The sequence below is a fragment of the Lepidochelys kempii genome, chromosome 2, assembly GCF_965140265.1.
Source record: "Lepidochelys kempii isolate rLepKem1 chromosome 2, rLepKem1.hap2, whole genome shotgun sequence".
NCBI lineage: Eukaryota > Metazoa > Chordata > Testudines > Cheloniidae > Lepidochelys > Lepidochelys kempii.
The window spans coordinates 21,330,631-21,354,561 of record NC_133257.1 but is presented as its reverse complement, the minus strand read 5'-3'; the positions used below and the strand labels follow the sequence as shown (position 1 = coordinate 21,354,561).

Below are 23,931 nucleotides of genomic sequence, written 5' to 3'. Positions count from 1 at the left end.
TAATTAATTATCTGCTTTCTCCTTTAGGTAATTGAGGGAAAGTTAAAGTTAACATTTGCAGATTGTTCACTCTCTGAAACAGGCCTAAAATAGCGTGTGATAAAAGAACTGCATTCTACCTACCGCAAAAATTCCACATTGCTCTCTGCTTTGCAGTGGTTTAGCATATCACATCTCCAGGACTACTTTCCTGCCTATTTTTCTCTCTGTGTCTTTCTCTCTTTAAATTGTGGAAGTCCCATAGGTCCATGTCTTAATCTGCTCACTGTTTATGGCTACCTTTCCGTCAGTTAACCTAAAAGAGAAAGCAGAAAGTTGGCTTTGAGCTTAAAGCACAGGACTGGCCTGTTTATTCCTGGCTCTTACAATCTCCCTTTGCAGCCTTAGACCAGAGCCTTCATCTCTTCATGCTTCAGTCTCCTTATCTGTAAAATAGGGTTGACTGTGGTTACGTGACGCTAGTTTGGAGCTAAATTCGTTAATATTTGTAAAGTGCTTTGAGATGCTCAAGGGGAAGAGGCAAGGTCCGAAAAACTGAACTGGTCTACATGGGATTTCACTAGTTAGTGCCTTTCTAGATACTGATCCCATACACTGTGCGGGCAGTTCTTAAAGCTGGCTCCATTTAAGTCATTGGCAAACTTGCATTGACTTCACTGGCACCAGGATTTGGTCTTAATCAGTTGACTTCCTTGTCCTTTGATTATGCTATTCAGGGAAGTAAAAACTGTCTACTTACTCTCCGATACAATGTCTGGCTTAAACATGGTACATAAATGCATATGCGCTAGATCGGTGGGATATGCTGGTTTCTGGGGGCAGAACTCAACTGCCTTTCATGTGATACTCACAATAGCAAGGAGAGGGTCCATAGCAGAATACACTGCTGAGCCAAGACACTTTGTTAAAATGCAGCCAGAGAAACCAGACATGTAACATGCAGCATTGGTATATCTTGGAAACCTCACAGTAAACAAGCACTGCCCATTATTATTCATAGCAGCCGTTTTGTCACACCACAATTTAATCTACCAACAACAGAGTCAGGAGGTATGGTCTGTCACCAAGGGGGAGTGGGTCTGCTGGCATGTGAGTTGAACCTAGGTAGCATGCATAATCACAATTTTTTGTTGCAACAGTCATAATAAAACTGCATTGTGTTTCTAAATATACATACCCAATAGGAATGCTGGTACAACATGCATGAGGGTACAGTGATGAAATCATTGGCCTGTGCGGCTGTTAATGTATGATTTGTGTCTTCTTCACCCAAAGCCAATGATGCATACAAATGTGGCTTTTCTCTTTTGGGGGACTATCACTGTTGCCTTTGGTACTGCTGTAAACAAGCTGTTGTAACCAACACCTCTGCTCAAATGTGTCCTGACCGCTCCCAGTCCATCATTATATGTCATTTCCAGGTTGTTTTGGAGGGTGTACTTGCCTCCACCCCCCATTTCAAAATCATATGCATCTCTCAGTGTATTGACTCATGGCTCTGCAAAGTGTTGCTTAGCATGCTCTTATGTAAGAACATAAGAATGGCCATACTGGGTCAGACCATCTAGCCCAGTATCCTGTCTTCCGACAGTGGCCAATGCCAGGTGCCCAAGAGAGAATGAACAGAACATGCAATCACCCCATGCCATCCCATGTCACCCATTCCCAGCTTCTGGCAAACAGATGCTAGGGACAACATCCCTGCCCATCCTGGCTAATAGCCCTTGATGGACCTATCCTCCATGAATTTATCTAGTTCTTTTTTGAACCCTGTTATAGTCTTAGCCTTCACAACATCGTCTGGCAAAGAGTTCCACAGGTTGACTGTATGTTGTGTGAAGAAATATTTCCTTTTGTTTGTTTTAAACCTGCTGCCTATTATTTTAATTTGGTGACCCCTAGTTCTTGTGTTATGAGAAGGAGTAAATAATACTTTCTTATTTACTTTCTCCACACCAGTAATGATTTTATAGACCTCTATCATATCCCCCCTTATTAGTCTCTTTTCTAATCTGAAAAGTCCCAATCTTATTAATCTCTCCTTATGCTCATCTTGGCTGACAGCACTACTCTAAGGTCATTCATCTAACATACTTTGCGTGGTTCCTGTGCAAAGTAACTTGTACCAACATTTACAAGGTGTGAATGGCTCTAGGTTTGTCTGGGGGAATTTATCTGACATGCTGCACAGACTGAGAATTAAATACGTCACAGAATGGGTGTCACTTTGCCACCCCCAGTGTTCATGTAGTCCCCATTCTTCTTTTTGTTGTGTTGATAGTTCTTGACACCTTACATCCCTATGAATAAGGAGTGGGTTGGGGGTACTACCGTGAGCCAGAATGTACCTACTGTGGTGTACTGCTGACACAATATATGTTGTATTGCAATCCTGTCCTCCCAAGACGAGTTGGGACTGATGTCAAGGTTCATGTGCATTTGTAGTTTTGTGTATCTCTGTATTACACCGCTTTCCACCTGTTTCATGGGACAGCATAAGCATCAAAAGAGAGAAACTGCTTGTGCACAACAAGCTTGTTTACGTTGTTATTATCAGGGCTCAGAAATCAGTTTGTCACAGAAAAACACGGAATACGTGTTTTTACAGAGAGTCTTATTTTTACATTTTGTGAACAAATGAAAACCTATACAGTAGAACCTGGTTTATCCGAGCCTCCATTATCCAGCCCTCTGTATTAACTGAACCACCAACTAACTGCCTGGGGCTGACCACCCGAGCCTCAGCTGCTGTCAGCCCTGGGGCGGCTGGTAGTTCAGTTAATATGGGGAGCTGGATAATGGAGGCTTGGATAAATGGGATTCAATTGTATATCGATAAAACATTGTGTTCAACTGATACTCAAGTGATGAGAGGGATCTCCCTCCCTTTGAACATGAACCGGACTTGAATTTCACCTTTCAGATGTGTGAACTAAGTGATTGTTGATCTACACATAAAGGAATGTCCTTTTGATGTCTGTCTAATCTGGCCCTCTAGGTGTCAGCCACTAATCACGGGCAGTCTGACCTAGTGTTTTGAGCAAGAGTCCCTCCTACCAGTTAGAGCTGAATCCACATGAGGGAATCATAGAATATCAGGGTTGGAAGGGACCTCAGGAGGTCATCTAGTCCAACCCCCTGCTCAAAGCAGGACCAATCCCCAACTAAATCATCCCAGCCAGGGCTTTGTCAAGCCTGATCTTAAAAATATCTAAGGAAGGAGTTTCCACCACCTCCCTAGGTAACGCATTCCAGTGTTTCACCACCCTCCTAGTGAAAAAGTTTTTCCTAATATCCAACCTAAACCTCCCCCACTGCAACTTGAGACCATTACTCCTTGTTCTATCATCAGCTACCACTGAGAATAGTCTAGATCCATCCTCTTTGGAACCCCCTTTCAGGTAGGTGAAAGCAGCTATCAAATCCCCCCTCATTCTTCTCTTCTGCAGACTAAACAATCCCAGTTCCCTCAGCCTCTCCTCATAAGTTATGTGTTCCAGTCCCCTAATCATTTTTGTTGCCCTCCGCTGGACTCTTTCCAATTTTTCCACATCCTTCTTGTAGTGTGGGGCCCAAAACTGGACACAGTACTCCAGATGAGGCCTCACCAATGTCGAAGAGAGGGAAACGATCACGTCCCTCGATCTGCTGGCAATGCCCCTACATATACATCCCAAAATGCCATTGGCCTTCTTGGCAACAAGGGCACACTGTTGACTCATATCCAGCTTTTTGTCCACTGTAACCCCTAGGTCCTTTTCTGCTGAACTGCTGCTGAGCCATTCGGTCCCTAGTCTGTAGCGGTGCATGGGATTCTTCCGTCCTAAGTGCAGGACTCTGCACTTGTCCTTGTTGAACCTCATCAGATTTCTTTTGGCCCAATCCTCTAATTTGTCTAGCCCTCCTTATCCTATCCCTACCTCTCCTCCCAGTTTAGTGTCATCTGCAAACTTGCTGAGGGTGCAATCCACACCATCCTCCAGATCATTTATGAAGATACTGAACAAAACCAGCCCCAGGACCGACCCTTGGTGCACTCCACTTGATACCGGCTGCCAACTAGACATGGAGCCATTGATCACTACCCTTTGAATCCGACAATCTAGCCAGCTTTTTATCCACCTTATAGTCCATTCATCCAGCCCATACTACTTTAACTTGCCGGCAAGAATACTGTGGGAGACCGTGTCAAAAGCTTTGCTAAAGTCAAGGAACAACACGTCCACCGCTTTCCCCTCATCCACGGAGCCAGTTATCTCGTCATAGAAAGCAATTAGATTAGTCAGGCATGACTTGCCCTTGGTGAATCCATGCTGACTGTTCCTGATCACTTTCCTCTCCTCTAAGTGCTTCAGAATTGATTCCTTGAGGATCTGCTCCATGATTTTTCCAGGGACTGAGGTGAGGCTGACTGGCCTGTAGGTCCCAGGATCCTCCTTCTTCCCTTTTTTAAAGATGGGCACTACATTAGCCTTTTTCCAGTCATCCGGGACTTCCCCCAATCGCCATGATAACTACATGAGTTTTCAAAGATAATGGCCAATGGCTCTGCAATCACATCCGCCAACTCCTTTAGCACTCACGGATGCAGCGGATCCGGCCCCATGGACTTGTGCTCATCCAGCTTTTCTAAATAGTCCTGAACCACTTCTTTCTCCACAGAGAACGAAGTCCAGGAGCAAAGTCAGGGTTGCAGAATCAAAGCCTAAGCTGAAGGTGTGACTGGCGTCACAGCCAGAAGGTGTAGCAGAGGGCCAGAGCTGGGTGTCAGAAACCAAAGCCTAAGCCAAAGGGTTAACTGGAGTTACAGTCAGAAAGTGGATCTGAGGGTCTGAGCCACGAGTCAGAAATCAAGAAGAAGCTGGGAGCTAGACCCAGGCGTGGGACCAAGCACAGCTGCAGGCTAGAAATGCATTGAGCAGACACTGGACTGCTGCTGCTACTGAGCTGAGGTATCAGCCTGCAGACTCCTTCAGTCAGGCGATGCAGTCAATCAGACAGCTTCTGTCAGGGCCTGCCACGCTCATTAAGTTGCCAGGAGAGGGATTCTGCTGCAGGCAAAGCCCCTGATACTAGGTTTATATATTATGCGTGGTATCTGAGCACCTGTCGTTTCCCAACCGTATATGTCCTGCTAGTAAGGTGATTTCAGGCCACAGCACGAATTAATGTGTCTCAGTCATGAAATGACTCTTGGGAGTGGAATTATATTGTTGCTTTTGAAGATCTCTAGAATTGCTCACCTTCTCTTTAGAAAGTAGTTGCTTAGTTCTTGCTGATTTGCTAGATTTACCAGAGTGTGGTTTTGCTGTCACCGGGTGAGGGAATTGATCTATTGGCCTTTGGTTGATACAGATGATAAAGGTGTTGTATCAGGGGCGCTGGAACAGGGGGGCCAGGAAGCTATGGCCTCCCACTTTTTACCAGCTATAAGGGTGAATGGTGGTGGGGCAGAGAGGAGTGAGCAGGGGGTGGGATGTTGGGGGGAAGAGGTGCTGGGGGTGGTGTGAGGGTGGGAGCATGGGGAGAAGGGGTGGTGTGGGGGTGGGGCCTTGGGGGAAGGGGCAGGGTGAGGGTGGGGGCTCAGGAAGAAGGGGTAGCAGGGGGCGGGGCCACAGTTCGGGTGCCTGTGGCCCCACCCACTTTTAGGGACCTTCTGCGGCTCCTGTCTTGTCCTGTGTGTAGAAGCCATGCTAATTCTGCAGTCATTTACCTTGGTCAGCTGTAAGGTCCATGCTTGCTGCAAGTTATCCAAATGCAATCTCTCAGATAACAAACACCAATCCTTGGTAATGTAATGATGCAAGTTCTGGCCCTTGGTTTATGTGGTTTTCTTGCTCACATTCATGTCATGCCCTTGTTCAATGCCTCATCTGAAGTGCTTCCACTGCTGGAGGTTGGGAGTGGGAGAGACTATCGTCCCGTACGGTGAGATAGGTCCTGTTATACCATCACGACTGCATTTGACCATGCCACGCATCTCAGTTATGGTTCTGGTGTATTGTTTAAGGACAATAGGCTGACAGTGCCTTGAGCACAGAGCTGTGCTCTCGACTCACGTGAGTCACAAACAGAGCAGAAAGCGAATCACATGGTCCTCAGTGCCTTACCTCTGACTCTTTTTTTCCTGTGATAACTACATCAGTGTGCGTGGTGAGCTCCTGTTTGCTTGTGGGATGATAATCTGTAGAGAGGGACAAGTGCTTGTGTAGCGTGACTGGCATTGTCTCTGTGGCACATAGCTGTCGGAAGCTTTATTCTTTGCTTGTTGCGTGAGCCTCAGCAACTTTGGGATCACAAATGTGGGCACGGCTTGTGGTCTGCCTGACTGTATCTAGCAGAAGCTGCTGCTGTTACATAAGTTATTTAGTCACTGTGCTATCGTTATTGCTAGGGTGTAGGTCCTAGCGATTGACTGCTCTTAGGATATGACTCAGGGGTGCAGGCATACATCCATTAGTTACATATCAAGCAATGAGAGTGATAGCAGTCTGGTGAAGTTGCTGTAGAGAGGCGTATATGTGAAGCATACACTGTCTGAATAGTGTGTCCTATTGTACTGGTTTTTACATGTGTTTCAGCTTGGTAACTGTTTTCTTGTGCTTACAGTTTCTGAAGGCCTTGAGTTTTGCAACTGAGTGCAGAACAATGATGCTTTCTGTTGTGACTGAGCCTCTCCTGGAGCAATTTGCCGGGCTGAGTCCTAAATTTGTCTGTTAATGCAGCACTTGCATACTGCCGATTAGCACTGCTTGCCCTGGGCATGGGATGGCTATTTTTAGTTGGCTCCTTTGCCTCAAAGAGCAGGTGCTAGGAGTACAGTCACCTGCTGCTTGGCTGTTCTGTAGCTATCTGTGCCGTGGTCTAAACTAGGACTTTAGGTCGAATTTAGCAGCGTTAAATCGATGTAAACCTGCACCCGTCCACATGATGAAGCCCTTTATTTCGACTTAAAGGGCTCTTAAAATCGATTTCCTTACTCCACCCCTGACAAGTGGATTAGCGCTTAAATCGGCCTTGCCGGGTCGAATTTGGGGTACTGTGGACACAATTCGACGGTATTGGCCTCCGGGAGCTTTCCCAGAGTGCTCCATTGTGACCGCTCTGGACAGCACTCTCAACTCAGATACACCGGCCAGGTAGACAGGAAAAGAACCGCGAACTTTTGAATCTCATTTCCTGTTTGGCCAGCGTGGCAAGCTGCAGGTGACCATGCAGAGCTCATCAGCAGAGGTAACCATGATGGAGTCCCAGAATCACAAAAGAGCTCCAGCATGGACTGAACGGGACGTACGGGATCTGATAGCTGTATGGGGAGAGGAATCGGTGCTATCAGAACTCCGTTCCAGTGTTCGAAATGCCAAAACCTTTGTCAAAATCTCCCAGGACATGAAGGACAGAGGCCATAACAGGGACCCGAAGCAGTGCCGCGTGAAACTTAAGGAGCTGAGGCAAGCCTACCAGAAAACCAGAGAGGCGAACGGCCGCTCCGGGTCAGAGCCCCAAACATGCCGCTTCTATGATGAGCTGTATGCCATTTTAGGGGGTTCAGCCACCACTACCCCAGCCGGGTTGTTTGACTCCTTCAATGGAGATGGAGGCAACACAGAAGCAGGTTTTGGGGACGAAGAAGATGATGATGATGATGAGGTTGTAGATAGCTCACAGCAAGCAAGCGGAGAAACCGGTTTTCCCAACAGCCAGGAACTGTTTCTCACCCTGGACCTGGAGCCAGTACCCCCCAAACCCTCCCAAGGCTGCTTCCTGGACCCAGCAGGCGGAGAAGGGACCTCCGGTGAGTGTACCTTTTTAAAATACTATACATGGTTTAAAAGCAAGCATGTGAAAGGATTACTTTGCCCTGGCATTCGCTCTCCTGGATGTACTCCCAAAGCCTTTGCAAAAGATTTCTGGAGAGGGCAGCCTTATTGCATCCTTCATAGTAGGACACTTTACCACTCCAGGCCAGTAACACGTACTCAGGAATCATTGTACAACAAAGCATTGCAGTGAATGTTTGCTGGCGTTCAAACAACATCCGTTCTTTATCTCTCTGTGTTATCCTCAGGAGAGTGAGATATCATTCATGGTCACCTGGTTGAAATAGGGTGCTTTTCTTCAGGGGACACTCAGAGGAGCCCGTTCCTGCTGGGCTGTTTGCCTGCAGCTGAACAGAAATGTTCCCCGCTGTTAGCCACAGGGAGGGGGGAGGGTTGAGGGGGTAGCCACGCGGTGGGGGGAGGCAAAATGCGACCTTGTAACGAAAGCACATGTACTATGTATGTAATGTTAACAGCAAGGTTTGCCCTGAAAGAGTGTAGCCACTGTTTTATAAAATGTGTCTTTTTAAATACTGCTGTCGCTTTTTTTTTCTCCACCAGCTGCATGTGTTTCAATGATCACAGGATCTTCTCCTTCCCAGAGGCTAGTGAAGATTAGAAAGGAAAAAAAAACGCACTTGTGATGAAATGTTCTCTGAGCTCATGCTGTCCTCCCCCACTGACAGAGCACAGACAAATGCGTGGAGGCAAATAATGTTAGAGTGCAGGAAAGCACAAAATGACCGGGAGGAGAGGTGGCGGGCTGAAGACAGGGCTGAAGCTCAAATGTGGCGGCAACGTGGTGAGAGGAGGCAGGATTCAATACTGAGGCTGCTGGAGGACCAAACAAGTATGCTCCAGTGTATGGTTGAGCTGCAGCAAAGGCAGCTGGAGCACAGACTGCCACTACAGGCCCTGTGTAACCAACCGCCCTCCTCCCCAAGTTGCATAGCCTCCACACCCAGACGCCCAAGAACGCTGTGGGGGGGCCACCAGCCAACCAGCCACTTCGCCACAGAGGATTGCCCCAAAAAAAGAAGGCTGGCATTCAATAAATTTTAAAGTTGTAAACTTTTAAAGTGCTGTGTAGCATTTTCCTTCCTTCCTCCACCACCCTTCCTGGGCTACCTTGGTAGTCATCCCCCTATTTGTGTGATGAATGAATAAAGAATGCATGAATGTGAAGCAACAATGACTTTATTGCCTCTGCAAGCAATGATTGAAGGGAGGAGGGGAGAGTGGTTAGCTTACAGGCAAGTAGAGTGAACCAAGGGGCGGGGGGTTTCATCAAGGAGAAACAAAGAGAACTTTCACACCGTAGCCTGGCCAGTCATGAAACTGGTTTTCAAAGCTTCTCTGATGCGTACCGCGCCTCCTGTGCTCTTCTAACCGCCCTGGTGTCTGGCTGCGCGTAACCAGCAGCCAGGCGATTTGCCTCAACCTCCCACCCCACCATACACGTCTCCCCCTTACTCTCACAGATATTGTGGAGCACACAGCAAGCAGTAATAACAGTGGGAATATTGGTTTCGCTGAGGTCTAAGCGAGTCAGTAAACTGCACCAGCGCGCCTTTAAACGTCCAAATGCACATTCTACCACCATTCTGCACTTGCTCAGCCTGTAGTTGAACAGCTCCTGACTACTGTCCAGGCTGCCTGTGTACGGCTTCATGAGCCATGGCATTAAGGGGTAGGCTGGGTCCCCAAGGATACATATAGGCATTTCAACGTCCCCAACAGTTATTTTCTGGTCTGGGAATAAAGTCCCTTCCTGCAGCTTTTGAAACAGACCATAGTTCCTGAAGATGCGAGCATAGAATCATAGAATCATAGAATATCAGGGTTGGAAGGGACCCCAGAAGGTCATCTAGTCCAACCCCCTGCTCAAAGCAGGACCAATTCCCAGTTAAATCATCCCAGCCAGGGCTTTGTCAAGCCTGACCTTAAAAACCTCTAAGGAAGGAGATTCTACCACCTCCCTAGGTAACGCATTCCAGTGTTTCACCACCCTCTTAGTGAAAAAGTTTTTCCTAATATCCAATCTAAACCTCCCCCACTGCAACTTGAGACCATTACTCCTCGTTCTGTCATCTGCTACCATTGAGAACAGTCTAGAGCCATCCTCTTTGGAACCCCCTTTCAGGTAGTTGAAAGCAGCTATCAAATCCCCCCTCATTCTTCTCTTCTGCAGGCTAAACAATCCCAGCTCCCTCAGCCTCTCCTCATAACTCATGTGTTCCAGTCCCCTAATCATTTTTGTTGCCCTTCGCTGGACTCTCTCCAATTTATCCACATCCTTCTTGAAGTGTGGGGCCCAAAACTGGACACAGTACTCCAGATGAGGCCTCACCAATGTCGAATAGAGGGGAACGATCACGTCCCTCGATCTGCTCGCTATGCCCCTACTTATACATCCCAAAATGCCATTGGCCTTCTTGGCAACAAGGGCACACTGCTGACTCATATCCAGCTTCTCGTCCACTGTCACCCCTAGGTCCTTTTCTGCAGAACTGCTGCCTAGCCATTCGGTCCCTAGTCTGTAGCTGTGCATTGGGTTCTTCCGTCCTAAGTGCAGGACCCTGCACTTATCCTTATTGAACCTCATCAGATTCCTTTTGGCCCAATCTTCCAATTGGTCTAGGTCCTTCTGTATCCTATCCCTCCCCTCCAGCGTATCTACCACTCCTCCCAGTTTAGTATCATCCGCAAATTTGCTGAGAGTGCAATCCACACCATCCTCCAGATCATTTATGAAGATATTGAATAAAACCGGCCCCAGGACCGACCCTTGGGGCACTCCACTTGATACCGGCTGCCAACTAGACATGGAGCCATTGATCACTACCCGTTGAGCCCGACAATTTAGCCAGCTTTCTACCCACCTTATAGTGCATTCATCCAGCCCATACTTCCTTAACTTGCTGACAAGAATACTATGGGAGACCGTGTCAAAAGCTTTGCTAAAGTCAAGAAACAATACATCCACTGCTTTCCCTTCATCCACAGAACCAGTAATCTCATCATAAAAGGCGATTAGATTAGTCAGGCATGACCTTCCCTTGGTGAATCCATGCTGGCTGTTCCTGATCACTTTCCTCTCATGCAAGTGCTTCAGGATTGATTCTTTGAGGACCTGCTCCATGATTTTTCCAGGGACTGAGGTGAGGCTGACTGGCCTGTAGTTCCCAGGATCTTCCTTCTTCCCTTTTTTAAAGATTGGCACTACATTAGCCTTTTTCCAGTCATCCGGGATTTCCCCGGTTCGCCACGAGTTTTCAAAGATAATGGCCAGTGGCTCTGCAATCACAGCCGCCAATTCCTTCAGCACTCTCGGATGCAACTCGTCCGGCCCCATGGACTTGTGCACGTCCAGCTTTTCTAAATAGTCCCTAACCGCCTCTATCTCCACAGAGGGCTGGCCATCTCTTCCGCATTTTGTGATGCCCAGCGCAGCAGTCTGGGAGCTGACCTTGTTAGTGAAAACAGAGGCAAAAAAAGCATTGAGTACATTAGCTTTTTCCACATCCTCTGTCACTAGGTTGCCTCCCTCATTCAGTAAGGGGCCCACACATTCCTTGGCTTTCTTCTTGTTGCCAACATACCTGAAGAAACCCTTCTTGTTACTCTTGACATCTCTGGCTAGCTGCAGCTCCAGGTGCGATTTGGCCCTCCTGATAACATTCCTACATGCCCGAGCAATATTTTTATACTCTTCCCTGGTCATATGTCCAACCTTCCACTTCTTGTAAGCTTCTTTTTTATGTTTAAGATCCGCTAGGATTTCACCATTAAGCCAAGTTGGTCGCCTGCCATATTTACTATTCTTTCGACTCATCGGGATGGTTTGTCCCTGTAACCTCAACAGGGATTCCTTGAAATACAGCCAGCTCTCCTGGACTCCTTTCCCCTTCAAGTTAGTCCCCCAGGGGATCCTGGCCATCCGTTCCCTGAGGGAGTCGAAGTCTGCTTTCCTGAAGTCCAGGGTCCGTATCCTGCTGCTTACCTTTGTTCCCTGCGTCAGGATCCTGAACTCAACCAACTCATGGTCACTGCCTCCCAGATTCCCATCCACTTTTGCTTCCCCCACTAATTCTACCCGGTTTGTGAGCAGCAGGTCAAGAAAAGCACCCCCCCTAGTTGGCTCCTCTAGCACTTGCGCCAGGAAATTGTCCCCTACGCTTTCCAAAAACTTCCTGGATTGTCTATGCACCGCTGTATTGCTCTCCCAGCAGATATCAGGAAAATTATAGTCACCCATGAGAATCAGGGCATGCGATCTAGTAGCTTCCGTGAGCTGCCGGAAGAAAGCCTCATCCACCTCATCCCCCTGGTCCGGTGGTCTATAGCAGACTCCCACCACTACATCACTCTTGTTGCACACACTTCTAAACTTAATCCAGAGACACTCAGGTTTTTCTGCAGTTTCGTACCGGAGCTCTGAGCAGTCATACTGCTCCCTTACATACAGTGCTACTCCCCCACCTTTTCTGCCCTGCCTGTCCTTCCTGAACAGTTTATAACCATCCATGACAGTACTCCAGTCATATGAGTTATCCCACCAAGTCTCTGTTATTCCGATCACGTCATAGTTCCTTGACATCACCAGGACCTCCAGTTCTCCCTGCTTGTTTCCAAGGCTTTGTGCATTTGTATATAAGCACTTGAGATAACCTGTTGATCGCCCCTCATTGCCAGTATGAGGCAGGAGCCCTCCCCTCACAGACATTCCTGCCTGTGCTTCCTCCCGGTATCCCGCTTTCCCACTTACCTCAGGGCTTTGGTCTCCTTCCCCCGGTGAACCTAGTTTAAAGCCCTCCTCACTAGGTTAGCCAGCCTGCTGGCAAAGATGCTCTTCCCTCTCTTCGTAAGATGGAGCCCGTCTCTACCCAGCAGTCCTCCTTCATGGAACACCATCCCATGGTCAAAGAAACCAAAGCCTTCTCTCCGACACCATCTGCGTAGCCATTCGTTGACTTCCACGATTCGACGCTCCCTACCTAGGCCTTTTCCTTCCACGGGGAGGATGGACGAGAACACCACTTGCGCCTCCAACTCCTTTATTCTTCTTCCTAGAGCCACATAGTCCGCAGTGATCCGCTCAAGGTCATTCTTGGCAGTATCATTGGTGCCCACGTGGAGAAGCAGGAAGGGGTAGCGATCCGAGGGCTTGATGAGTCTCGGCAGTCTCTCCGTCACATCACGAATCTTAGCCCCTGGCAAGCAGCAGACTTCTCGGTTTTCCCGGTCAGGGCGGCAGATAGATGACTCAGTCCCCCGGAGGAGAGAGTCCCCGACCACCACCACCCGCCTTCTCCTCTTGGGGGTGGTGGTCGTGGAACCCCCAACCTCAGGACAGCGCATCTCATGCCTTCCAACCAGCGGAGTCTCCTTCTGCTTTCTCGCCCCAGACATATCATCTGGTCCACTCTCCGCAACGATACCTGTGGAGAGAACATGAAAGCGGTTAGTTACCTGTGTCTGTGTTACTGGAACCCGGACATTCCGCTTACCTCTTCTGGAGGTCACATGTTGCCAAGCTTCTTCACTGGTCTCTTGGCTCCTCTGTGCAACCTGCTCTATATCTGTAGAGCTTTGTGCCCCTAGAAGCCTATCCTGAGTTTCGTCCAGGAAATCCTCAGTTTCCCGTATGCAACGCAGGGTTGTTATCTGTTGCTCCAGACCTTCAATCTTCTCTTCCAATATGGAGACCAGCTTGCACTTTGTACAGACAAAGTCGCTTCTGTCCTGTGGAAGAAAGACAAACATGGCACATCCAGTGCAGGTCACAACAGCTGAACCCCCCCCTTCCATATCACCTTCCTACTATGAGCTTCCTCAGAGCAGTTTGCAAGACGTAAGCCTCACTGGGCTCCCTCCAGGCGAACTCCCAGGCAAACTCCTGCTGTGTGCTGCTCTGCTGTACCTTTCCTGGCCATCCCACGTTGATGTTGGTGAAACGTCCCTTGTGATCCACCAGAGCTTGCAGCACTATTGAAAAGTACCCCTTGCGGTTTATGTACTCGGTGGCTTGGTGCTCCGGTGCCAAGATAGGGATATGGGTTCCGTCTATGGCCCCACCACAGTTAGGGAATCCCATTGCAGCAAAGCCATCCACTATGACCTGCACATTTCCCAGGGTCACTACCCTTGATATCAGCAGATCTTTGATTGCGTGGGCTACTTGCATCACAGCAGCCCCCACAGTAGATTTGCCCACTCCAAATTGATTCCCAACTGCCTGGTAGCTGTCTGGCGTTGCAAGCTTCCACAGGGCTATTGCCACTCGCTTCTCAACTGTGAGGGCTGCTCTCATCTTGGTATTCATGCGCTTCAGGGCAGGGGAAAGCAAGTCACAAAGTTCCATGAAAGTGTCCTTATGCATGCGAAAGTTTCGCAGCCACTGGGAATCGTCCCAGACCTGCAACACTATGCGGTCCCACCAGTCTGTGCTTGTTTCCCGAGCCCAGAATCGGCGTTCCACAGCATGAACCTGCCCCATTAGCACCATGATGCATGCATTGGCAGGGCCCATGCTTTCAGAGAAATCTGTGTCTGTGTCCATGTCCTGATCACTCACGTGACCGCGCTGACGTCGCCTCCTCGCCCAGTATTGCTCTGCCAGGTTCCGGTGCTGCATATACTGCTGGATAATGCGTGTGGTGTTTAATGTGCTCCTAACTGCCAAAGTGAGCAGAGCGGCCTCCATGTTTGCCTTGGTATGGCGTCTGCACAGAAAAAAGGCGTGGAACGATTGTCTGCCGTTGCTCTGACGGAGGGAGGGGCGACTGACGACACGGCTTACAGGGTTGTCTTCAGGGAGCTAAAATCAACAAAGGGGGTGGCTTTACATCAAGGAGTATTTCAGGCAAGACTTCACGAAGGGTTCCAATAAGAAATGGTGCACCTAAGTTATTGTTCTTATTGGAACAAGGAGGTTAGTCTGGCCTCTGATTGATACATGGCTAGATTTACCTCGCTGCACCTTCTCTGTGACTGACTGCAGTGTGACCTAGAGGAATGAGTCCCCTAGACAGGGGAGGGGGGTGAAGCAAATGAGTACAAAACAAATCTGGTCTATTTCTTGTTTTGATCTACTCCATCTATCTTTTACATCTTTGCCTGGCAGCAGACGGTGCAGAAGGACTGCATGCCATCCACATCTCATGGCTGCTCGGCAGAAGATGGTACAGTACGACTAGCCATCCTCATCTCTTGCCTGCCTGGCAGAAGATGGTACAATACGACTGCTAGCCATCCTCACCTATTGCCTGCCCGGCAGAAGATGGTACAGTATGACTGCTAGCAATCCGTATCGCCTGCCTGCTCACCATAAGACGGTTCAATAGGACTGACTGCAGGACTAAAGAGAATGACCTGGTCAAGTCACTCCAAATTTAGTCCCTGCGCCCATGTCTGCCCAGGCGCTTCCGGCCGACGTGGCCAGGAACACCTCGGACATGACAATGACTGCTACCAGTCGTATTGCATCGTCTGCTACCAGAAGGCAATGGGTTGCTGCTACTGTGTAGCAATGCAGTATCACGATTGCCAGCACCCAGGAGACATATGGTGACAGTGAGCTGAGCGGGCTCAATGCTTGCCGTGATATGGCGTCTGCACAGGTAACTCAGGAAAAAAGGCGCGAAACGATTGTCTGCCCTTGCTTTCACGGAGGGAGGGAGGGAACGGGGGCCTGACGATATGTACCCAGAACCACCCGCAACAATGTTTTAGCCCCATCAGGCATTGGGATCTCAACCCAGAATTCCAATGGGCAGCGGAGACTGCGGGAACTGTGGGATAGCTACCCACAGTGCAACGCTCCGGAAGTTGATGCTTGCCTCGGTACTGTGGAAGCACTCCGCGGAGTTAATGCACTTAATGCACTTAGAGCATTTTCTGTGGGGACACACACACTCGAATATATAAAACCGATTTCTAAAACAACAACTTCTATAAATTTGACCTAATTCCGTAGAGTAGACATACCCTGTGAGCCTTGCTGCTGACGGTTGGTCTACTGTTGGTTTTTCCAGCCTTCTTCATATCCCAGAGCCTGTTTCCTGCCTGTGGGTGTGGTCACTGTGCTCTCTTGGGGTATGCCTCCACCTAGGGGCCGGACATGGTGGCCGCTTCCAGGAGCTGCGTGGAGCCAGGGAAGGCAGGAAGCCTGCCTTAGCCCTGCTGCGCCGCCACCTGAGAGCCACCTGAGATAAGCATTGCCCGGTTGGAGCCCGCACCCCTGCCCCAGCCCACAACCTGAACCCTTCATTTTGGCCCCTCCCCAGAGCCTGCACCCCCTTCTGCATCCTAACCCCCTGCCCCCGCCCAGTGAAAGTGAGTGGGGGGGACAAGCAATGGAAGGAGAGGGACTGGAGTAAGTGGAGGGCAGGGCCTTGGAGAAGGGGTGGGGCAGGGCCTCGGGGAAGGGATGGGGCAGGGGGCGGAGCAAGGGTGTTCGATTCTGTGCCGTTAGAAAGATAGCAGCCCTCATTACACCAGGGGTCTCTAGCCTCTTTGTACCTCTTGGAACCAGTAGGGGATATGGTATAACGGCTTGACCTGGCTGATGCACCAAGTAACTTCCTTGACAGGCCTCTGTTTTCTCTTTTGCAGCCCTATTGCATGCATGGGGGTATGGTTAGGTCTAGCATGGGAGGTAGAGTAAGGTTGGCTCAAGTGAAATGTTGTCTCTCCCTTCCTCTTTCAGATATGCAACCTGTTGGTCTGTCTATCCCCATTTACAATTGGCTGGGGGCAATAATCACATGGCACAGTGTTACAAAATGAAAGAAAAAAAAATCTAAATCTCTTTTTTTGGATTCTCAAAATGCTTTTCCTATGGTTGGGACAGGGTGTCTCTCACTCATCATATAGTGAGTGCCCTCACTTTCAACCTCCAAAATTCTCTTCTTCCATCATGCCCACATGTAAATACTCTGAAGGGTAAGGATCACAACTCTTCACCAGCCTGTAAAGCACATTGCTCACTGTTGGTAATATGCAAATAAATAAGCTGTGTTTCCTTATATATTAGCTTTTTGTATTATTTTGTTTGGTACTGTGCTCATTCATGGATATAGATTGTAATCTCCTCATCAGAGCTGGTTGGAAAATGAGAGGAAAACATATGCAAAAATGTTCATGAAATTTCAGCTCCATTTTTTGTAGAAATTTCATTGTTCGTGAAATTTTCCAGCCAGCTCTTTAGGGCAGGAACTTATTGTTTGGAAAACTTCACATATCTTAAGTCTGGCCTAGTGGATAGAACACTGGATTAGAGCTCAGGAGACCTGGGTTCCATTCCTGCTTCTGGCTTACTCAGAGACCTTGGGGAAATCCCTTCACCTCTGTTTCTCAGATTCTCAATCTGTAAAATGATGATAATGTTATTTACCATTTTTGTAAAGTTCTATATAAGAGCTAGATGATAATAGTATAAGGTGCCTATGTAATAGGGTGACCAGATGTCCTGATTTTATAGGGACAGTCTCAATTTTGGGGTCTTTTTCTTTTATATGTTCCTATTACCCCACACCCCTGTCCCAGTTTTTCATACCTGCTGTCTGGTCACCCTCGTATGCATGCAACATTACCCTGGATGCCATTAAAATCTTTATACTCAGGGTTGTTAACTGCATACCTCATACTACAATTTTTCTCTATTCTGAGTAGAGGGAAGACTGCCTGTACAGCAGCACAGGTAAATGTCTCTGTGCATTAATTGTCTAGATTTTAAGGATGACCACTGGATATATAAATAATTGCCATGGGGTTATGGTTCCAGATTGTTACAGCCTTTGGTTTAGTGGGAGACTGGAGAAGATCTCGTTAGATTCATATTATTGCACCTACTGTCTCTGCTTTGGGTTGGGGGATTATATTATAGAGAGTAACAAAGTTGCATTTATTTTTCTTTTCAGATAAAACAAGACAAACCAGAAAATATACCAGATCTAAAAGATTTAGTAAAAAAAAAATTCACTGCATTGGAAAGCAAAAACGATGACTCAGATTTGCAAAGAAATGAAAAATATATACATTTTATGGAACAGCTTAAAAGAATGAGAAAACAGTGTAAGTCTTCATTTTTTAAAATAATGGTTTCCTGGAAATACAGTGTGGTTCTATATACATATAATATGTTGGTTTATTAATAGAATGTTTTAAAATACAAACCAGCCAAACAGAACTCAGATATTTATGCATTCCTCATACAGGACTTATTTAAATTTATCATTCACATAGTTAAGTGAACAGCCCAGTAAGTAACAACCTTATTATTTTATTTAATCTGTCATAGTGCTGGTCTTATTTGCATACATATGCAATGCAAAGCTTCTTTCACATCCCTTTTTTCTGTTTGAAGGTGGGTTTTTCTTTTAAAAATACTCTTTTCTCTGAATTGGTAGGATCTCCAAAAAGGAGATCCTAGGTAAGCTGTTTTCATTTGTTGTTTTAACAAATTGCCCCTATTTCACAACTTAGGATATGTTGCAACCCTAAAGAGACCTTTGCTTTAATCGTAGAACTATATTGCTGGAAAATGCTTACTGTGTGTGTTCTCAGGTTTACTGCTTCTACACACGCACTGTGTAGCTTATTAAAATCTGTCTGGCTTAATTCATGTTGATTGACCAAGTGGTAAAATTGTAAATTATTGCGCTCGAGCTGTCAGAGAAGTGAGGAAGTTAGCAGTTCTAATGTTTATACAAGACAACAAAATTGTGTTTGGTTTTTTTTATTGCACAGTGACTGTAATAGCTATTAAAAAATTATTCTGAGCAGCCATGCTGGGAAAATTCATAGGTCCTAAAATCATATGTATCATTCTCACCCTGTCCCATCATGATTACACTTTAGAATCATATTGTTTCGCTTTCCATCCCTTGACCCCTGTCCCTGTGTCGTTCTCCCACAACACACACATACTTGGATTTCAACATAAACTGATAGCTCAAGTATTGCGGGAATCATAGATTAATGATTTACACACTTGAAAGCTGAGACGCTGGGGGCTTTCATAAAGCAGTGTTTTTCAACTTGCAATCCTGGTCGCTGATCCAAAGCCCATTGAACTCAGTGGAAGGACTCTCCTATTGACTTCTATGGGCTTTGGATCGGTCCCCTAGAAAGACTTATGGAGTGAGAGGATGATGATATTGAATTGTAGGTCTGATCGCTCAAGACTTGTCTGGAGTAGAGATGAATGCTGTGCATTATTTGAAAATTGAGACCCCAAGTTCTCCAGTGGTGTGTGACGTTTGTTTCCCATCCTTATGATTTACAAGATATTGGGCTTCAGAACGATCACTGGTCTATCAGCCTATCTGTGCTCTTGGGACTGAATATAGCAAGACGCAGACCACAACCAGTGTAACCTTCAGTTCCTGCATAATCATCAAATTATTTCTGCCCCGCCATTACGTTGTAATTCCAGATTTCCAGGTGTTAGTTTCTGAATTACAAAGAGCTTGATAATAGAAACTGGATTTGTTTCCCACCCTGTAATTGGCTGTAGATTGCCTGCCTAAATATATTTTATCTATGGCCAAGTGACCAAGTATTAACCAGTAGAATTATTAAACATCACCCAAATTAATCAAGCATAATAGGAATGGCTGGGTTTTTTTTTTTATAGGAGGGGAATATTTTATTGTTGCTGTTGCCTGAAACCCAGCTGATGTTTCTCTTAATAGCTATTAGGATTTTTGTTTTGGTTGTTCACTGAAGACAAATTAGGAGGGTGCCAGCAGATGTTGATGTTGGATGGACCAGTGTGCTCTGTACGTGGACTGTTGATCAGTTGTGGCAGTTTGGGAGCAGTCGCACACATGTTGGTTTTGATCCGGTGTTCCATCACGTTTGAGCCTATCACAATGTTTAGAATAATCCGAAAGGTTGAATGGAAAAACATTAGATGAACTTTACAGGCAAACTTGAGTACACTCTAATGATCCTAAATTAAAATAAGCACACTGGAACCTCTCTCTTGCTCGTTCGCTCTCTCTCTGTGTTATCAAAAGGAAAACTAAATGCCTCTTTATGGCTGAGAATATAAGTGTATCAGAGATGGGAAATGCAAGTTATACTCCACAAAGCAACCACAACTCTGCTGCCTTGTGCACCTGTCCATAGCATGCACATATCCATGCCATCTCTTGTTCATGAACACCCTCCCTGAAGTGGACTGTAAAGCTAATATTCCTTCTTGCTTCTGTGTTTCCTTAAGAACCACTTTTGCCATAGAGCCTACAGGACATTGCCAAATGATAATGGTTAGGTAGAGAGCCAGCAGGGATTGTTCATATTCAATTGATATATAGAATTTCTATAATTTAATTGAATAATGATTTGGAACCATCAAACTGTGCACTAGCTAATCGTGTAGCCATGCGATCTTATTGCTGATACTCTTGTCCTTCACCCTCTTTCTCTTCTATTGTTTGTTACCCTCACATGTCACTTGTCTTAACCCCCGCCCCCCCCCAAAAAAACCCCTGAATCTGCAAGCACATGAGTTGAACTCATTGAAACTACTCGTGTGCTTAAAGTTAGGCACATGTCTAGATTTTTGTAGGCTCAGAGGCTAAGAATGTAAACTCTTTGGGGCAGAGACTGTGTTTGCCTATGTGTTTGTACAGTACCTAGCACAATCAGGTCTTGATCCTGATAGGAACCTCTGGGCACAACTGGTCTATAATCAGTAAATATTAATAGTATTCTAAAATGTAAGATTGGACCTATAGAATAGTGTCAGAATCTACCTAAGTGCAGTACCTGTGCACTGGGACCTAAGCCAGTGTGTCTAGAGAAGGAATGAGCACAGGGATGGGAGTCAAGAAGTTCTGAGTTATAATCCCAGCTCTGTTGCTGATTTGGGGCCTAATTCAAAAATCACTGAGGTAAGGGGCAACACTCCCATTGGTTTCAATAGGGCGTTAGATCAGGCCTATTGGGCACCGTGGACATACTAAGTATTGTTGTTAGAATTATTTGAGGGGGTCAACAAGCATGTGAACATGGGGGATCCAGTGGATATAGTGTACTTAGATTTTCAGAAAGCCTTTGCCAAGGTCCCTCACCAAAGGCTCTTAAGCAAAGTAAGCTGTCATGGGATAAGAGGGAAGGTCCTCTAAGGTAGCTAAAAGATTGGAAACAAAGGGTAGGAATAAATAGTCAGTTTTCAGAATAGAGAGAGGTATTTCTTCACACAACGCACATTCAACCTGTGGAACTCTTTGCTAGAGGATGTTGTGAAGGCCAAGACTATAACAGGGATCAAAAAAGAACTAGATAAATTCATTGAGGATAGGTCCATCAATGGCTATTAGCCAGGATGGGCAGGGATGGTGTCCCTAGCCTCTGTTTGCCAGAAGCTGGGAATGAGCAACAGGGAATGGATCACTTGATGATTACCTGTCTGTTCATTCCCTCTTGGGTACCTGGCATTGGCCACTGTCGGAAGACAGGATACTGGGCTAGATGGACCTTTGGTCTGACCCAGTATGGCCATTCTTATGCTCTTATGTTCTTATGGTTAATTTAGCAACAAATTAGAAGATCTGGTGAATTCTCTCTCGTTCTAAGGTATGATCTGATATTGAATCTGTAGTACAATGTGTAAGTATTCTTTAACATGTACTTGTAATATAAATGACTACAAATGACTTTGCATTTGCAAAAGGGTAGTGTTAAGGTTGTACATGGATCCTGAACTGCAGCTTCACTGCTGATTGCTTAGCCATGCAACTTGATCAACACTTTCAATAAAGCTTTTGGTATGGAATTTCCTGGATTATAAAAAAGAAAGAAAGAAGAAAGCAAGAAAAGTATAAAAAGGAGATAATTTCTGTTGGGTTTTCAAAAACTCCAGAACTATTTGGCTAGGCACCACTGGACCATGAGGTACCATGCACTTCAGAAAATTCTGCAAGAAAGAGACCCTTTCCTGTGAATCTTTGGAGCTTGTCAGATGGGTAAAGTGCAATAAACCCTCCACAGCAGCAGAGGTGATAGGGTGCCTCAAAGCAGGATTCCTTACTGCATCTCTTTCAGACTGCAGGTACTCTCCCTCAACCCCTTGTTCAGCACTGTGCAGCTAAGTTAGGCATGCATGATCAGGTGCACAGTGATGCATTCCTTAGCTGCACGTTGCATAAGCTTAGTGAAGAATGCTGCAAAATATACTGTGAATGAATGACAAGTGATTTTCAAAGATGCCTAAGTCCCTTTTCCAAAATTGACTTAGATTCTTAAGAGAGACAATGGTAGATATGTACCACCTTCTGTTGGTTTAAGGAACAAACTTTTGAGCTACACAGAGCTCTTCCTCAGGTCCCTTAGATTCTTAAGTCACACAATCATGACTTAGTCTCCTAGGTCACCTAGGCACTTTTGAAAAATGCACCTGAAGTTAATTCCAAACCAATTATAACTGGAGCACTGCTAAGCACTTCCATCACTGAAGACTATTTCATCTTTCTACTCTTAGCTGCTTAGGTTGTCGAGCAGTTTAAAAAGAAAATACAATTATTTCTTTTATTATGGCAAAATTACATTTTTTACCATTTCCCCCTCTCAAAAATGGCTGAGTTGTCAGTGTTCAAATGTTTAAAAGAAATCACTTTTGGACACAGATGAATTGTGGAAAATGTAATAAAGTGTGGAAATTTCAGGAGGTTCTAAATGACTGCAAATGGGGTTAGTAAGGAAACTGCTCTACAGCCTTAACTATAGATATGACTCCCACTATAATGCATACAGGTCTCGATTCTTCAAAGTGCTGAGTGAGTGATCTGTCCCTGATTCAGTGAAATACTTAAGCACATGCTTAACTTTAAGCACATGAGTAGACACCTTGAAATAAATGGGATTACGCATGTGCTTGAATGTTTTGCTTGCTTGTGATGAGAGCTCAGCCCCTTGCAGGATTGACCCCAAGGGGACTAAGTCATGGTTACTTTGGAATCATAACTTTGCATTTTGTGTCTCTTGTATGTTGTTAAAATCTCAACTACTGTATAATATTGCACTAAAGTAGCCTTTTCATTTGATGCCAGTGTATATCAAAGGCACCCTCTGGAATGCTATATGAGATTTTACCTGCCTTTAAGGAAGATAAAAATGAAGACCTTATTTAATTGAGAGTGTTAATTTAATGCTGATCGTTCCTAGAAGGGATAATCAGGAGGTACAATCTGTACCTCTGTGACCTATGTTACTCATGTTATTAACTTTTATCGTTCTAAGGTTATTTAGTATCCCATTTAATGTTCAAAAGATGCCAAGTTTCATAGGTGTTTATAGAAGCTGGTAGCATGCACTTTAGAATTCTAGTACTTGTGGCACCTTAGAGACTAACCAATTTATTTGAGCATGAGCTTTCGTGAGCTACAGCTCACTTCATCAGATGCATCCGATGAAGTGAGCTGTAGCTCACGAAAGCTTATGCTCAAATAAATTGGTTAGTCTCTAAGGTGCCACAAGTACTCCTTTTCTTTTTGTGAATACAGACTAACACGGCTGTTACTCTGAAACCTTTAGAATTCTAGCTGCTACATTTCACGCACGCACAAAACAAAAGCAAAACTTCCGTACTCATTTTGTAGAAAACATTAAGACTGAAGTGAATGACAAAATACTGCTGCCAGTGCTGGGGTCTGCCAGCCAATTTAAGGAGTGCATTTGGAAGGATGGGAGAGATAAAATGTTGCTGGTAGGGTAACACATCATTTTTAGATGCACTATTGGTTTTGGCATTCTTTTCTCTGAGCAAAATAAGCAATGGGATATAGTTTGGAATGTAGCAACATAGCATTTGTAATGAACCTCCCTGCCCTCTCCACAGGCAGAAATCTGCTTCGGAAGCTTTGGAAGGAAAGAGTTGATAGCAGAGTTGACATTTTGCTAAGATAGATTCATGGCCAATATAAACAAGGAGGTATTTTCAAAAGATACAGTTTTAATTGTAGCTGTTCAAATAAGGATGCCAAGGAATCAAGTTGTCTGATGTTTTTATTTCCAAATCATGCATTTAGCAGGATTTGTAATTTAGAATTTTTTCTTTTAAATTCAATTTTGGATAGTAAAAAAATGCTATGTAAGGAAC

General features: G+C 45.8%; 2 protein-coding genes across 2 annotated transcripts in view; both read left to right on the top strand.

Moving 5' to 3' along the window:
- Positions 1 to 23,931, top strand: part of NSMCE2 (NSE2 (MMS21) homolog, SMC5-SMC6 complex SUMO ligase) — a 187,754-nt gene that overhangs the window by 83,849 nt on the left and 79,974 nt on the right. The window contains 1 exon segment of the mRNA XM_073330157.1: positions 17,744 to 17,897. Coding sequence (XP_073186258.1) covers positions 17,744 to 17,897 — 154 coding nt within the window.
- LOC140905847 (myb/SANT-like DNA-binding domain-containing protein 7) lies at positions 6,767 to 9,318 on the top strand. Its single transcript, XM_073329340.1, has 2 exons — positions 6,767 to 7,795; positions 8,382 to 9,318. The coding sequence occupies exons 1-2, from the start codon at positions 7,213 to 7,215 to the stop codon at positions 8,462 to 8,464; spliced, it is 666 nt and encodes a 221-aa protein (XP_073185441.1). The 5' UTR covers positions 6,767 to 7,212; the 3' UTR covers positions 8,465 to 9,318.